The 15,000-nt window shown below is 45.8% G+C and overlaps 1 protein-coding gene across 1 annotated transcript in view; it reads right to left on the bottom strand.

Annotated features, from left to right (window-relative positions):
- Positions 1-15,000, bottom strand: part of LOC130217447 (atrial natriuretic peptide receptor 1) — a 28,953-nt gene that overhangs the window by 12,015 nt on the left and 1,938 nt on the right. Inside the window, exons 3-14 of the mRNA XM_056449559.1 lie at positions 8,275-8,407; positions 6,946-7,078; positions 5,845-5,949; positions 5,665-5,767; positions 5,436-5,581; positions 4,492-4,564; positions 4,124-4,268; positions 3,572-3,658; positions 3,180-3,323; positions 1,502-1,623; positions 1,283-1,421; positions 342-390 (exon numbers count right to left, since the gene is read on the bottom strand). Coding sequence (XP_056305534.1) covers positions 342-390; positions 1,283-1,421; positions 1,502-1,623; positions 3,180-3,323; positions 3,572-3,658; positions 4,124-4,268; positions 4,492-4,564; positions 5,436-5,581; positions 5,665-5,767; positions 5,845-5,949; positions 6,946-7,078; positions 8,275-8,407 — 1,379 coding nt within the window. The remainder of the gene's footprint in view (positions 1-341; positions 391-1,282; positions 1,422-1,501; positions 1,624-3,179; positions 3,324-3,571; positions 3,659-4,123; positions 4,269-4,491; positions 4,565-5,435; positions 5,582-5,664; positions 5,768-5,844; positions 5,950-6,945; positions 7,079-8,274; positions 8,408-15,000) is intronic.

The raw sequence follows: 15,000 nt of genomic DNA, 5'->3' as shown, positions 1-15,000 counted from the left end.
GCAAATGACACACACACACACACACACACACACATACACACAATATTCAAATTCAAATAAATCACCGCATCATGACAATAACAGTAAATGAACACTAGTAAGATGGAAGATAAGCCATATTGGACCTTATATCTACAGCTGTGCAGCACCTTTAGGAATAATTCATGGATGGCTGTGGAATTATGATGCACAGGTGAGTAAGCTGATGAACTGAAGTGGCATTTTAACCTCAGGTGTGCATTATTCTCTGATAATTCACCAGCCAGCAGTGCTTTAATCCGATTATAGTCTGTTAATAATGAGATCACACAATCAATAATCAATAATCAGGTCCAGCTCACCGGCACTGGATCGTTCCGCGTCGCAATCTCCAGCAGGATTATTGAGTAACTGCGAACAAAACACAACCACAACTGTAATAGATGTGTGTGTGTGTGTGTGTGTGTGTGTGTGCGCGTTTGTTTGTTTGAGTGTGTGTTCCTGCACTTGTGTATGTATATACTTGAGTGTTCAATTGTTTGTTTGTGCTTGTGTGTTTGTGTTATATTTGTGTGTGTGTGTGTGTGTGTATGTGTCAGTCTGTGTGTGTGTGGGTGTGTGTGTGTGTGTTATATTTGAGCATGTGTCTGTGTGTGTCAGTCTGTGTGTGTGTGTGCTATGTTTAAGTGTGTGTGTTTATTTGTTTGTGTGTTATTGTTGTGTGTTTGTGTGTGTGAGTCTGTGTGTGGTACATTTGTGTGTGTCTGTTTATTTGTATATGTGTGTGTTTGTGTGTGTGAGCATGATCTGCATGGTATATTTGCGCGTGTTTGGGTGTGTGAGTCTGTTTTATATTTGAGTGCATGTGCGTATACTTGTGTGTAGATGTGTGTGCACTTGTCTCTTTGTGCATGTGTGTTTTTTGTATATATGTGTGTGTTTGTTTATGTATGTGTGTATGCATGTGGGTGTGTGTATGCATGTGGATAGATGTGGTTATGAGTTTGTCTGTGTGTATAGGTTTGTGTATGCGTGTGTAAATGTATGTGCACTTGTCTGTATGTGTGTGTGTATATATGGTTGTGTATGTGTGTGTGCGAGTTTGTCTGTGTGTGTCCTTGTATTTCTCTGTGTGTATGTGCGTGGATAGATGTGTGTGTGTGCTTGTATTTGTATTTGATAGGGTTTATGAAAATGGTTTAATTTCTCTCTCTGTGCTTCTCTGTGTGTGTGTGTGTGTGCTTCTTCTCTCTCTGTGTGAGTGTGTGTGTGTGTGTGTGTGTGTGTGTGTGTGTGTGTGCACCTGAACACGTCTCCAGCTAGAGTAGGCTCCAGGCTGCCGCTCTGTGCTTCAGGTGGAGTGTAAACCTCCCTCAGTCTCTGTTGGTAGGTGGAGAGCGGCTCCGCACAGTCCTCACGCCGGAAACACCACAGACAGAAATCTGGACAACAACACGTGTCGGACGTTAGTGTGTGTGTGTGTGTGTGCGCGTGTGTGTATGACTGTAGGATGTACACACACCTGTGATCTTACACACCCAGCGGTCATCAATCACGCAGTTGGAGGATTTCAGTCGTCCATGGCAGATCTTAAACTCATGAAGGTACGACATGCCGCGGGCGATATCTGTAGCGAAGGAGAATCTGCAAACAAACAAACAACTCTGTTATCACCAACTCTGTTATCACCAACTCTGTTATCATCAACTCTGTTACTGTCAACTCTGTTACCGTCAACTCTGTTACTGTCAACTCTGTTACCGTCAACTCTGTTACTGTCAACTCTGTTATCATCAACTCTGTTACTGTCAACTCTGTTATCATCAACTCTGTTACTGTCAACTCTGTTATCATCAACTCTGTTACTGTCAACTCTGTTATCATCAACTCTGTTACTGTCAACTCTGTTATCGTCAACTCTGTTACTGTCAACTCTGTTACCGTCAACTCTGTTACTGTCAACTCTGTTATCATCAACTCTGTTACTGTCAACTCTGTTATCATCAACTCTGTTACTGTCAACTCTGTTACCGTCAACTCTGTTACTGTCAACTCTGTTATCATCAACTCTGTTACTGTCAACTCTGTTATCATCAACTCTGTTACTGTCAACTCTGTTATCATCAACTCTGTTACTGTCAACTCTGTTATCATCAACTCTGTTACTGTCAACTCTGTTATCATCAACTCTGCTACTGTCAACTCTGTTATCATCAACTCTGTTACTGTCAACTCTGTTATCATCAACTCTGTTACTGTCAACTCTGTTATCGTCAACTCTGTTACTGTCAACTCTGTTATCGTCAACTCTGTTACTGTCAACTCTGTTATCATCAACTCTGTTACTGTCAACTCTGTTATCATCAACTCTGTTACTGTCAACTCTGTTATCATCAACTCTGTTACTGTCAACTCTGTTATCATCAACTCTGTTACTGTCAACTCTGTTATCATCAACTCTGTTACTGTCAACTCTGTTATCATCAACTCTGTTACTGTCAACTCTGTTATCATCAACTCTGTTACTGTCAACTCTGTTATCATCAACTCTGCTACTGTCAACTCTGTTATCATCAACTCTGCTACTGTCAACTCTGTTATCATCAACTCTGTTACCGTCAACTCTGTTATCATCAACTCTGTTACTGTCAACTCTGTTATCATCAACTCTGTTACCGTCAACTCTGTTATCATCAACTCTGTTACTGTCAACTCTGTTATCATCAACTCTGTTACTGTCAACTCTGTTATCATCAACTCTGTTACTGTCAACTCTGTTATCATCAACTCTGCTACTGTCAACTCTGTTATCATCAACTCTGTTACTGTCAACTCTGTTATCATCAACTCTGTTACTGTCAACTCTGTTATCATCAACTCTGTTACCGTCAACTCTGTTATCATCAACTCTGTTACTGTCAACTCTGTTATCATCAACTCTGTTACTGTCAACTCTGTTATCATCAACTCTGCTACTGTCAACTCTGTTATCATCAACTCTGTTACTGTCTAAAATGTTAAACAATAAGTCAAACAACAATTAGTGAAAGAATCAAATATTTTTACATTTTTCATTATTTTACAATACTAATTATTGTGTGTGTGTGTGTGTGTGTGTGTGTGTGTGTGTGTGTGTGTGTGTGTGTGTGTGTGTGTGTGTGTGTGTGTGTGTCTATGTGTGTGTGTGTGTGTGTGCGCACCTGAAGCCCCAGTTCAGGGGAATCTCGTCATTCAGCAGGACATCGTTTAGGCTTCCTTTTGGACAGTACTCTGTCACGATAGCCACATTGGGAACCTCCACACACCCTCCAAAGAACTTGCATAGGTTTGGATGATCCAGTTCCCTGAGGACACACACACACACACACACACACACACACACACACACACACATATATGTATATTTATACATTTATACATTCATGCACACACACTTTATTAATGTAAAATAATGTAACATGCATAAATGTGATATGGAACGTTTGATTCGCTCACACGCACACACAAACACTCACACGCTCAAATAGACACACAGATCACACTGATGATGGTGAGAATGAGGAGGATGAAGATGAGCTGGGCTCTTTCTCACCTGACTTGTTTGACCTCTTGGCGAATCGTCTTTGAGAGGGAAAATGTTTTCGTGTTGATCTTCTTGATGGCGACAGTTCGTCCATCACTGAAACAACAGACGCCAGCGTGAGTCTCTCAGTGAGAGTGTGTCATGTTTGAGTGCTAGTGTGTGTTGTGTTATGTATGGTGTCTGTGTGTGTGCGTTGTCTGTGCGAGTTATGTAGTGTGTTTGTGTATGTGTGTATTATTTTTGTGTGTGTATTATACTTTGTGTATGTGTTATGTTTGTGTTACATGTATCTGTGTCTTATGTTACTCTGTGTTTGTATGTGTGTGTTATGTTTGCCTGTGTATGTTATATCGATGTGTTATGTGTGACTATGTGTTTGTGAGGACTTTATTCGTGCATGTGTATTATGTTTGACTGTGCTATCTCTGTGTGTAATGCACTGAGTGTGTGACCATGTGTGTGTTTATGTATGTGTGTGTATGTTTGTATGTATTATATTTATTTGTGTGTATGTATGTGTTATTTTTGACTGTGTGTGTGTGTGTGTGTGTGTTTACTCACTATATGCCAGTGTGTGTGTAGAGTTGTTTGCGTGATGCAGTGACGCCAGTGTATGAGCTCAGTGCCGTTACACAGCTGGCGTTCGAGTCGCTGTTGATCGCGGGGACACTCATGATGCTGCCCATCGTTGCTCGCGCAATGTAATCTGAACACACACACATGCACACACACACGCTCTTTAGACAAGCAAAAACTGAGACTCACACACTCACAGAGACACACACAGACATATGCATTAGAGAAACAAACATAGACACACACACATACATTTTTTTTCCCCACAACTTACAAGGATACAAAATACACACACACACGCACACACACACACACACACGCACACACACACACACACACACGGTGTTTCTCACCTTGTTTAATGTGATTGAAGTCGATGATCCAGCTTTCATCCCATAAGAGCTTCTTTTTCTGATATTTCAACCACTGCAAAACACACAAATCAACATCTTCATCATCATCTTCATCATCATCTTCATCATGTGGGGCTATTAGTCATTTAGGGCGGGGCTATCGGTCTTTTAGGGTGGGGCTATCAGCCTTTAAGGATAGGGGTATCAGTCCTTTAAGGCAGGGCTATCAATCTTTTAGGGTGGGGCTATCAGTCATTTAGGGCGGGGCTATCAATCTTTTAGGGTGGGGCTATCAGCCTTTCAGGACAGAGGTAACAGAAATTTAGGGTGGGGCTATCAATCTTTTAGGGTGGGGCTATAAATCTTTTAGGGTGGGGCTATCAGTCATTTAGGGTGCAGCTATCAATCTTTTAGGGCGGAGCTATCAGTCATTTAGGGGCGTGGCTATCAGTCATTTAGGAGCATGGCTATCAGTCATGTAGGGCAGGGCTATTCATCCTTTAAAGCAGAGCTATCAGTTATTCAAGGCAGAGCTATTGGTCCTTTAGGGCGAAGCTATCAGTCTTTTAGGGGCGTGGCTATCAGTCATTTAGGAGCATGGCTATCAGTCATGTAGGGCAGGGCTATTCATCCTTTAAAGCAGAGCTATCAGTTATTCAAGGCAGAGCTATTGGTCCTTTAGGGCGAAGCTATCAGTCATTTAGGGCGGGGCCATCAGTCTTTTAGGACGGTGCTATCAGTCTTTTAGGGGCGTGGCTATGAGTCATGTAGGGCGGGGCTATCAGTCATGTAGGGCAGGGCCATTAGTCTTTTAGGACAGTGCTATCAGTCTTTTAGGGGCATGGCTATCAGTGCATTACTGCAGGGCTATTAAATACCTAAATATGTTTTAGCATTGTTCTGTGTGTTGGTGATGGTGTGTGTGTGTGTGTGTGTTTGCTCACCATAGCGCTGACGATGAAGCTGAGGATGAGGATGGTGATGGTCAGGGCGATGGCAGCTTGGACAGCAGAGCTGAGCGGACAATCACCACAGTCAGCCGGACACGTGGAGCAGCTCTCCTCCTGCTCACACACACCATCACCACACACTGAACACACACACACACATCAGTACACACTCACTCACACACTCAGACACACACACACACACACACACACACAGATACAGTACTGATAGCGGGCAGGACGGTGCTCTTGGCCTCCAGCGCCACCTGCATGTTTCCCACACGGATGTGAGCGATAAGAGACGTCAGACCCTCGTGAAACAACATCACCTGGACACAGAGCACAACACTGAGTGTGTTTGTGTGTATGTGTGAGTGTGTGTATGAATGTGTGTGTGTTTGTGTACCTTGGCGCTCCAGTTGGTCTGGCTCATTTTTCCAGATGTGGAGATGGTGTGAGTGAATATACGGCCATCATCGGGGATCCAGGGGCCGCAGATTCTCTCTTTGGCCTGTTTCTACACAACACAACACACACACCACATCGGTGTCCAATCTAAATGTACAGTGTTTATTCTGCAAGCGCATGTTGTTATTCTTTAGGTGAAGTATTAATCTGCACAAATCAGCTGAACTGAAATAAAAGTGTGTGTTTTGTTTCTCTTCAGTCTGAGTGTCTGAGTGTCTGCTTCTGCGTTTGGATTGGCTCCTTCTCTGATGACGACAGTTTGATGAAGATGATGATGATGAAGATCCTCAGACTGTACCATGTATCTCATTGGGCAGGAGTGTTGGCGTGATGATGAAGATGATAATGATGATGTAATACACCCAAAGCGCTTCACAATCATGAGGGAGGAGGGGTCTCTCCACGCCACCACCAGTGTGCAGCTTCCACTTGGATGATGCGGCAGCAGCTACAGGACAACAGGGCCAGTCCTTCACCTCTAGGGATGTGAACCAAAACTCGGTACTTTATCGGTCTTGGTGCTACATTATAAAACATTAAGTACAGAACTGATAAGTGGTATCGATGATACATTAATGATACCCATCCCTATTCACCACACACCAGCTGTAGAAGGAGTGGAGAGACAGTGATAGAGCCAATTCAGTGGATGGGGATGATTGGGAGAGCATGATGGGTAAGGGCCGAGAGGGAGTTTGGCCAGGACACCAGGGTTACACCCCTAATCTATACCAGAAGTGCCATGGGATTATTAATGAGCACAGAGAGTCAGAACTTGGTTTAACGTCTCATCCGAAAGACAGCGCTCACTGACAGTATAGTGTCCCCTTCACTATAGTGGGGCATTAGGATCCACACAGAACACAGGTTGAGCGCCCCCTGCTGGCCTCACTAACACCACTTCCAACAGCAACCTAGTTTTCCCATGTGGTCTCCCATCCAGGTACAGACCAGGCTCAGCCCTACTTAGCTTCAGTGAGTAACTGCTCTTGGGCTGCAGGGTGATATGGCTGATATGATGATGATTCTCAGACTGTACCATGTATCCCATTGGGCAGGAGTGTATGTTGGCATGGTGAATGCAGCAGTTTTCTCCACTCGCATCCTTCCAGTTAGACGGACACTCCTGATGCTCACAGAAATGCCTGGCCTCAGCTGCATCTGTCAAGGACCTGAAAGAGAGCATGCAGATTACAACAACACTCTGTATGTCTGCCTACCTACAGTTGAAGTCAGGATGATTTACCCTCCTGAGAACTTTTTGCCTTCTTCAAATATTTCCCAGATGATGTTTCTCAGATTGAGGAATTTCTCACAGTATTTCCTCTAATATTTGTTCTTCTGGAGAAAGTCTTATTTGTTTTATTTCAGCTAGAATAAAAGCAGTTTTTAATAGTTTTAAACCCATTTTAAGGTCAATATTATTAGCCCCTTCAGCAATATTAGTGTTGGATTGTCTCCAGAATAAACCACTGTTATACAATGACTTGCCTAATTCCCCTAACTTTACCCTAATTACCCTAGTGAAGCCTTTAAATGTCACTGTAAGCTGTATAGAAGTGTCTTGAAGAATATCTAGTCTAATATTATTTACTGTCATCATGACAAAGAGAAAAGACATCAGTTATTAGAGATGAGTTATTAACACTATTATGATTAGAAATGTGTTGAAGAAATCTGCTCTGTTAAACAGAAGCTGGGGTAAAATATACAGGAGGATGAATAATTCTGACTTCAATTTTATCTTTGTGCCTTTGTTATTGTTTTTTTCTTTCAACATGTCATTCCTACTGTATTTATAATCATTCTTTAATACCGGGGTATGAAGACGATGATGATGATGGTGAAGATAAGGGTACTGGTGTATGAAGATGATGAAGATGGTGAAGATGAGGGTACCGGGGTATGAAGATGATGAAGATGATGATGATGAGGAGGATACCGGTGTATGAAGTGTATGAAGTGTATGAAGTGTATGAAGACGATGATGATGATGGTGAAGATGAGGGTACCGGTGTATGAAGATGATGATGATGATGATGATGATGAGGATACCGGTGTATGAAGACGATGATGATGATGGTGAAGATGAGGGTACCGGTGTATGAAGATGATGAAGATGATGATGATGAAGATGATGATGAAGATGATGAAGATGATGATGATGATGATGAAGATGATGATGATGAAGAAGATGATGATGCAGATAGCGGTGTATGATGATGATGATACCGGTGTATGAGTGATGAAGATGATGATGATAAAAATGAAGATGATGATGAAGATGATGATATGATGAAGATGATGATGTAGATGAGGAGGATGATGATAATGATGATGATGATGAAAATGATAAAGATGATGATACCGGTGTATGAAGATGTCGTTGTCGATGGCCCACTGGTAGAATTCGTCTCTGACGGTCACAGAATAAATGACGTTAAACTCTTCACCGCTCAGAATCTTCTCTGGAGGACGGAGGACCCACGCCATCTCCAGACCTGCACACACACACACACACGCACACACACACACACACACACACACACACACACACATACACACACATACACACACATACGCACATAAATAAAACACACTTCAAGAGTTGACACTGAGCTGATGATTGATTATAATGCTTGTTTGGCATGCTGTCCAGAGAGAGAGCCCTGAGCTCATAAGATCCTCGAGCCCGGGGCTCCCTCCCGTTTGCAGGGCGAGAGGGGAGTTTGAGCTCAGGTAGATCTGGAGAACTCCCCTGCTGTAGATGCTAATGAACAGATAGTGATCGCTCTTAAGAGATAACGACTTACTAGGAGCATGTCTATGGTGCTGATTTGGATCAGTCAATTAACTTAAGCTGCATGTTTTTGGATGGTCGGAGGAAACTGGGGAACCCGGGGGAAACTCACGTGAGCATGAGGAGAACGTGTAAACTCCGCACAGAAATATCAGCTGGCTTTGTTAATGACCAAAGACACTCTTGCTGTGAGGCAACAGTGCTAACCACTGGGCCACCGTGCCACCCATCTAGGAAAGGAGGAGGAGTAGGGGTGGAAGGGGGGATTCTTCAAAATGAAGATGGCTGTGATATGGAACCTAGGGCTCTTATATTGGCTTAGGAATCGTCTGAATGGTGAATAAGTGATGTTTGATAAACAAAGATCATGTTTGATAAACACGCGCAGAAGTTTTAGTATCAAATACGTCATTGACAATTATTCTATTATCCAATCAGTTCTTGACCAAACCCCTATATATACCAAAGCTGTCTTACCTGCAGCATCTTACGACTTTAGCATCCAAACTTCGACGCAGAATGTCTGAGATTAATCTCTTCGCAGAGGACGACGCCTTCCTTGCCGAGGCTCCTCTGAGATCTCCCGCCGGTACCCAAAGCTCCGTAGCCCCGCAGAGCGCATCAGCTCAGCCCGCGGCTCCACCTCGAGGCCGCCGTTCAGCCAGAATCACGGCTGTCCGATCAAGACGGGGCTCACCATCTCCATCTCCTAGAAGGCAATCCTCTCCAGCCTCATCATTTGCCTCAGCCATGTCCTCCGTCCCAGCCACAGGGATAAACACCGTCTCTGACCTCCGCCAAGCATTGGCCAGCGCAGGCGTCACCGTTCCACGCCGAACCACCAAGGCGGACCTCCTGGCTATGTATAACGCCTTGCAATCCGGAGCACCACTTCCTTCCATCACTCCACCTTCCAAAGCCACGAAAAAATCCGGCCAGGTCCAAAAGTCTCCATACCAGCGTCCGGATCGAAACCAGTCTTCCAGACCCGGACGCAGCAGCAGGCCGTCAGCGAGTCTGGGGAGAGCCCAAGGTCCAGAGGACGTAGGATCTCAAACCCCGGAAGTGGGACTCCACGCCGGCTCTGGACTCGTTCCTTCGAGCCGCCAGTATAGCGTGAGCTTGCCTCCGCTAGCGGCACCAGAAGTTCATCCTCAAATATATCCTTGGCCCGCAGCCCCCCCTTCAAACTCAAGTGCAGGGTCGCTACAGGAAGCACAGGCCCAAATTCACATCCTGCCTCCCCATTCCTCCCAAGCTCCCGCGAGCAGTGCGAGCGCGAGGCCGCCTCAGCTCCCAGCTCAAAACCCAGCTCCTCTAATTCCTCTTCTTCCCCAGGTTTTCTCAGGCCCCGACGCAAGTTCCAGCGCGAGGCCACCTCCGCTGATGTCACTAACGTCGGCAGCCCCTCCTCTCTTCTCTTTTCCTCCCACTGGTGATCCTAGGGCCAGCAGCAGCGCGAGCATGCCTCCGCAAGCGGCCCTAGCTTACAACTTTCCTTCAGGCCCCGACGCAAGTTCCAGCGTGAGGCCGCCTCCGCTGATGTCACTAACGTCGGCAGCCCCTCCTCTCTTCTCTTTTCCTCCCACCGGTGATCCTAGGGTCAGCAGCGCGAGCATGCCTCCGCAAGCGGCCCTAGCTTACAACTTTCCTCCAGGCCCCGACGCAAGTTCCAGCGTGAGGCCGCCTCCGCTGACGTCACTAACGTCGGAAGCCCCTCCCCTTTTCTCTTTCCCTCCCACCGGTGATCCTAGGGCCAGCAGTAGCGCGAGCATGCCTCCGCAAGCGGCTCTAGCCTCCAACATCCCACAGCCACTTCTTCACACTAAGTCTTTTTCTCTGTCCACAGCCACGCCTCTACCTGTTCCACCCAACGCCCTCGCCCTGGATCCTCCACCCGTCTCCAACACCATCAGGAGCCAAATCCTGTCAGGTTCGGATGTTGATCTTTTTTCTCTCCTCTCACCCATTTCACCCACATCGGCAGACCGCCAGATAGATTGCGGCCAATTTTCAGTAACCTTAAAAAACACAGCTAACATTCAGTCACGCATCTTATCATTCGCAGAATTCACAATAGCATTTTCAAGATATACAGACGTCATTTGTTCTGTCTATCCCCACAGGAGGCGTGAGCTCAATGATTATCTCGCGATAGTCGCTGAGCTCGCGCTCTCATACGGAGGCTCTCATTTCTATACATACCACCGCCTTTTCTCCGCTAAATGCGCCATTCGCATTTCACAATGGAATCAGACCCCATTCTGGGGAGCCATAGACACAGATCTCCATAATAAAGTCTTTCTCGGTTGCCGCAGTATATCTTGCGCGGTCTGTCGATCCACCACCCACCACACAGAATCATGCCCATTCATAAATCCCATCCCTCCTCCCCTCCCCGACCCAGCCCAGCCCAGATCTACCAGTTACGTCCCCTCAAACCCAAATATTCCGCCCCTTTTTTCTGATCACAGCTCTTCTGTCCCAGCCTCCGCCAGCCCGTGCACCAGCTTCAATAGCGGCAGGTGCTGGAGACAGAAATGTCGTTTTTTGCATGTTTGCAATTTCTGCGGCGGCGCTCACGCCCGCACAGTATGTCCAGTGAGAAAATCTGTAAATAAAAATACCAGAAAGTACCTATCGACTCCTGTGAATGTTTCTCGCCTAAAATCGGAACTGCTCAAACATCCCGATCCCAAATTCACCGAATTTCTATTAACGGGTCTGTCTTCAGGTTTTCATCCAGGTGTCATTAGCCTACCCACCTGTAGTTTTATTTGTCCAAATCTTCAGTCCGCTCTCGCCGAACCCGACGTCGTCGACCGTCTAATCAAAAAAGAAGTAGACGAAAATTTCATGATGGGTCCTTTCTCCGCTCCTCCTTTCAGAGTTTATCGCGTCAGTCCTATTGGCAATCGCCACTAGGAAATTCTCCGATAAAAAACGCTTAATAATCGACCTCTCCTCCCCGCATAACTCTCCGTTTCCTAGTATCAACAGTCTCATCCCTCTGGAAGAGTACTCAATGATTTATCATGACATCGACCAAGCTATTTCATTAATTAAAATCGCGGGTCGCGGCGCATGGATGGCTAAAGTCGACATAACGTCCGCCTTTAAAGTCATGCCCATCCACCCTGACTTTTGGCACCTTTTCGGCATTTTTTGGCGAAAAAATTATTATTTTTCCGTCCGCCTAACCTTTGGTTGCAGAAGTAGTCCAAAGATTTTCGATACGCTGTCGGAAGCAATCTGCTGGATCCTTTCCAATAACTACGAAACCCCGCATCTAATACATCTACTAGATGATTTCCTAATCATCTCACCACCAGACGCTATACCAGCCGCGCACCTTTCGACAGTTCAGAAGGTTTTCGCTGAACTCGGGATTCCCCTCGCCGAGGAAAAAACCGCCGGTCCAAGCACTTCAATCGAATTCTTGGGCATCAAATTAGACTCCAATAAATTCCAAGCGTCCCTACCAAAGGAAAAAATTGATCGAACGATCCTGGTAGCTTCCTCCCTATTAGACAGTCCCCTCTGTTCTAAGCGTGAGCTATTATCAATTCTCGGCCATTTGAATTTCGCAATGCGCATAATTCCCCAAGGCCGCTCGTTTATTTCTCATCTCTTATTTCTCGCGTCCTCAGCTCACGGTCTAGAGGATATTATATCCATCGATGACAATAGCCTAAACGAACTCCGTTTATGGATATTATTCCTCAAACAATGGAACGGTCTCTCCTTCTTTTACAGCGACCTCATATCCTCCCCAGCAGACATTAATTTATTCACCGACGCCGCCCCGTCAATCGGATTCGGAGGCTACTATCAAGGACGCTGGTTCGCGTCCACTTGGCCGCCCCAGCTATTAGACCTGCCGCAACCACTAAAATCATCGGCGCTATTCGAGCTCTACCCACTAGTCGTCGCTGCATCCCTATGGGGTAAAGAATGGTCCTCTTCCCGCATCATAATTCACTGTGACAATGAAGCAACCGTTCACTGTATAAATAAAGGCCGTTCAAATTCGCTAGCACTAATTCCCCTACTAAGACGCCTAACTTGGATCTCAGCATGTGACCAGTTTATTTTAACTGCAAATCACATTTCTGGGTCCAAAAATCAAATTGCTGACTCTCTCTCTCGTTTTGCCTTCCAGAAATTCAGACATTTGGCACCAGAGGCGGATCAGTTTCCAATCCAAGTCCCTCCTTATTCAGAGCTGATATTCCCATAGATCATCCTTTAAAAAACCTGCTTGGAGCCTCTCTCGACTTTATCCTTCAGGCAGTGGCTCCTAGAACCCTGCAGTCATATTTAACAGCATGGAAAAGCTTTAAAACATTCCATGCATGTTATAACATACTGTTTCCTGATTTTTCTCTACTTTCCATTTCATCTTACATATCCTACCTCACAATTATCAAAAAACTCCAGATCAATTCCATTAAAGGCTATTTGAGTGGAATTCAATTTTTCCACAAACTAATTTACGGCTCCCCTGCACCTCACATAGCTAATTCGCAAACAACTCTTCTCCTGAAAGGCATACAGAGAACCCACCCCACACGTCATGACACCCGACAACCCATAACACTGAAAACACTCACTAAATGCATATCCACTCTTCGCAAAGGATACGAATCAATCCACACAGCACGTACTCTCGACGCCATGTTTATTTTAGCCTTCTTCGGATTTTTAAGGTGCTCAGAACTCACCATTACATCAGGGTTCAACCCAAACATTCATCCCACCATATCCGATCTAGTAACGCTGGATAACGAAACCATTTCTTTCCTCATTAAACAAAGCAAAACTGATCAAGCAAAAAGAGGCCATTACATTTACATTTTCAACCTTCAATCACCTATCCATCCATACCAAACACTGCTAGCATTTTCACATATCAGGAGATCACAAGCCACTTCCCTTTCAGACCCCCTTTTTACAGACGATAGCAATCGCCCAGTCACTCGTTTCTGGTTCCAGAAGCATCTTAAATGCGTCCTAATTAAGTCAGGCTTTCCAGCTGACAATTTCTCCAGCCATTCCTTCAGAATAGGTGCAGCCACCACTGCAGCACAAAATGGTCTATCAGAGCAGCAGATCCAAACACTCGGACGCTGGTCCTCACAGGCCTTTAAGTGCTACATTCGAGCCGACCGCTCTCACATTAGAAAAGCCCATCAAACCCTTATTCAAAACACATTCCTTCATTGACACGACACTTCCTTCGAAATATACTTTGCATAATATATTTTAATAACGCTAATACAGCATCTACATAGCCGTTCCAACAGGAGATGCACACCTCATTATTATGCACCACTGCAAGCGCAGAGACTGCTCCCACGGGAGACGTACACCTTTTTATGCACCACCGCTAGCGCGGTGACCGCTCCTACGGGAGACGTACACCTTTATAATCATGCACCACCGCAAGTGCGGTGACAGCTCCCACGGGAGACGTACATCTTATGCACCACTGCAAGTGCAGTGACCGCTCCCTCGGGAGACACACACCTCATTATTATGCACCACTGCTAGTACAGTGACCGCTCCTACGGGAGACGTACACCTTTATATATTATGCACCACTGTATGTGCAGTGACCGCTCCCATGGGAGACGTACACCTCATTATGCACCACTGCAAGCGCAGTGACCGCTCCTACGGGAGACGTACACCTTTATAAATTATGCACCACTGCAAGTGCAGTGACCGCTCCCATGGGAGACGTACACCTCATTATGCACCACTGCAAGCGCAGTGACCGCTCCTACGGGAGACGTACACTTTATAATTACGCACCACTGCAAGTGCAGTGACAGCTCCCACGGGAGACGTACACCTCATTATCATGCACCACTGCTAGTGCAGTGACCGCTCCTACGGGAGACGTACACCTTTACAAAATTTTGCACCACTGCAAGTGCAGTGACCGCTCCCATGGGAGACGTACACCTCATTATGCACCACTGCAAGCGCAGTGACCGCTCCTACGGGAGACGTACACATTATAATTATGCACCACTGCAAGCGCAGTGACAGCTCCCATGGGAGACGTACACCTTATCATGCACCACTGCAAGCGCAGTGACAGCTCCCTCGGGAGACGTACACCTTAATTATGCATCACTGCAAGTGCAGTGACAGCTCCCATGGGAGAAGTACACCTTACCACCACTGCCAGCGCAGTGACCGCTCCTATGGGAGACGCCCGTCTCCCGTGGGAGCGACGACTCCTGCTGGAGACACTTAACGCATCACCATCAATACAGTTACTGC

Source organism: Danio aesculapii, chromosome 23 (genome assembly GCF_903798145.1).
Source record: "Danio aesculapii chromosome 23, fDanAes4.1, whole genome shotgun sequence".
In the NCBI taxonomy this organism is placed as follows: Eukaryota; Metazoa; Chordata; class Actinopteri; order Cypriniformes; family Danionidae; genus Danio; species Danio aesculapii.
Note: the sequence above shows the minus strand (reverse complement) of the source record. Positions and strands in the feature narration are given on the sequence as shown.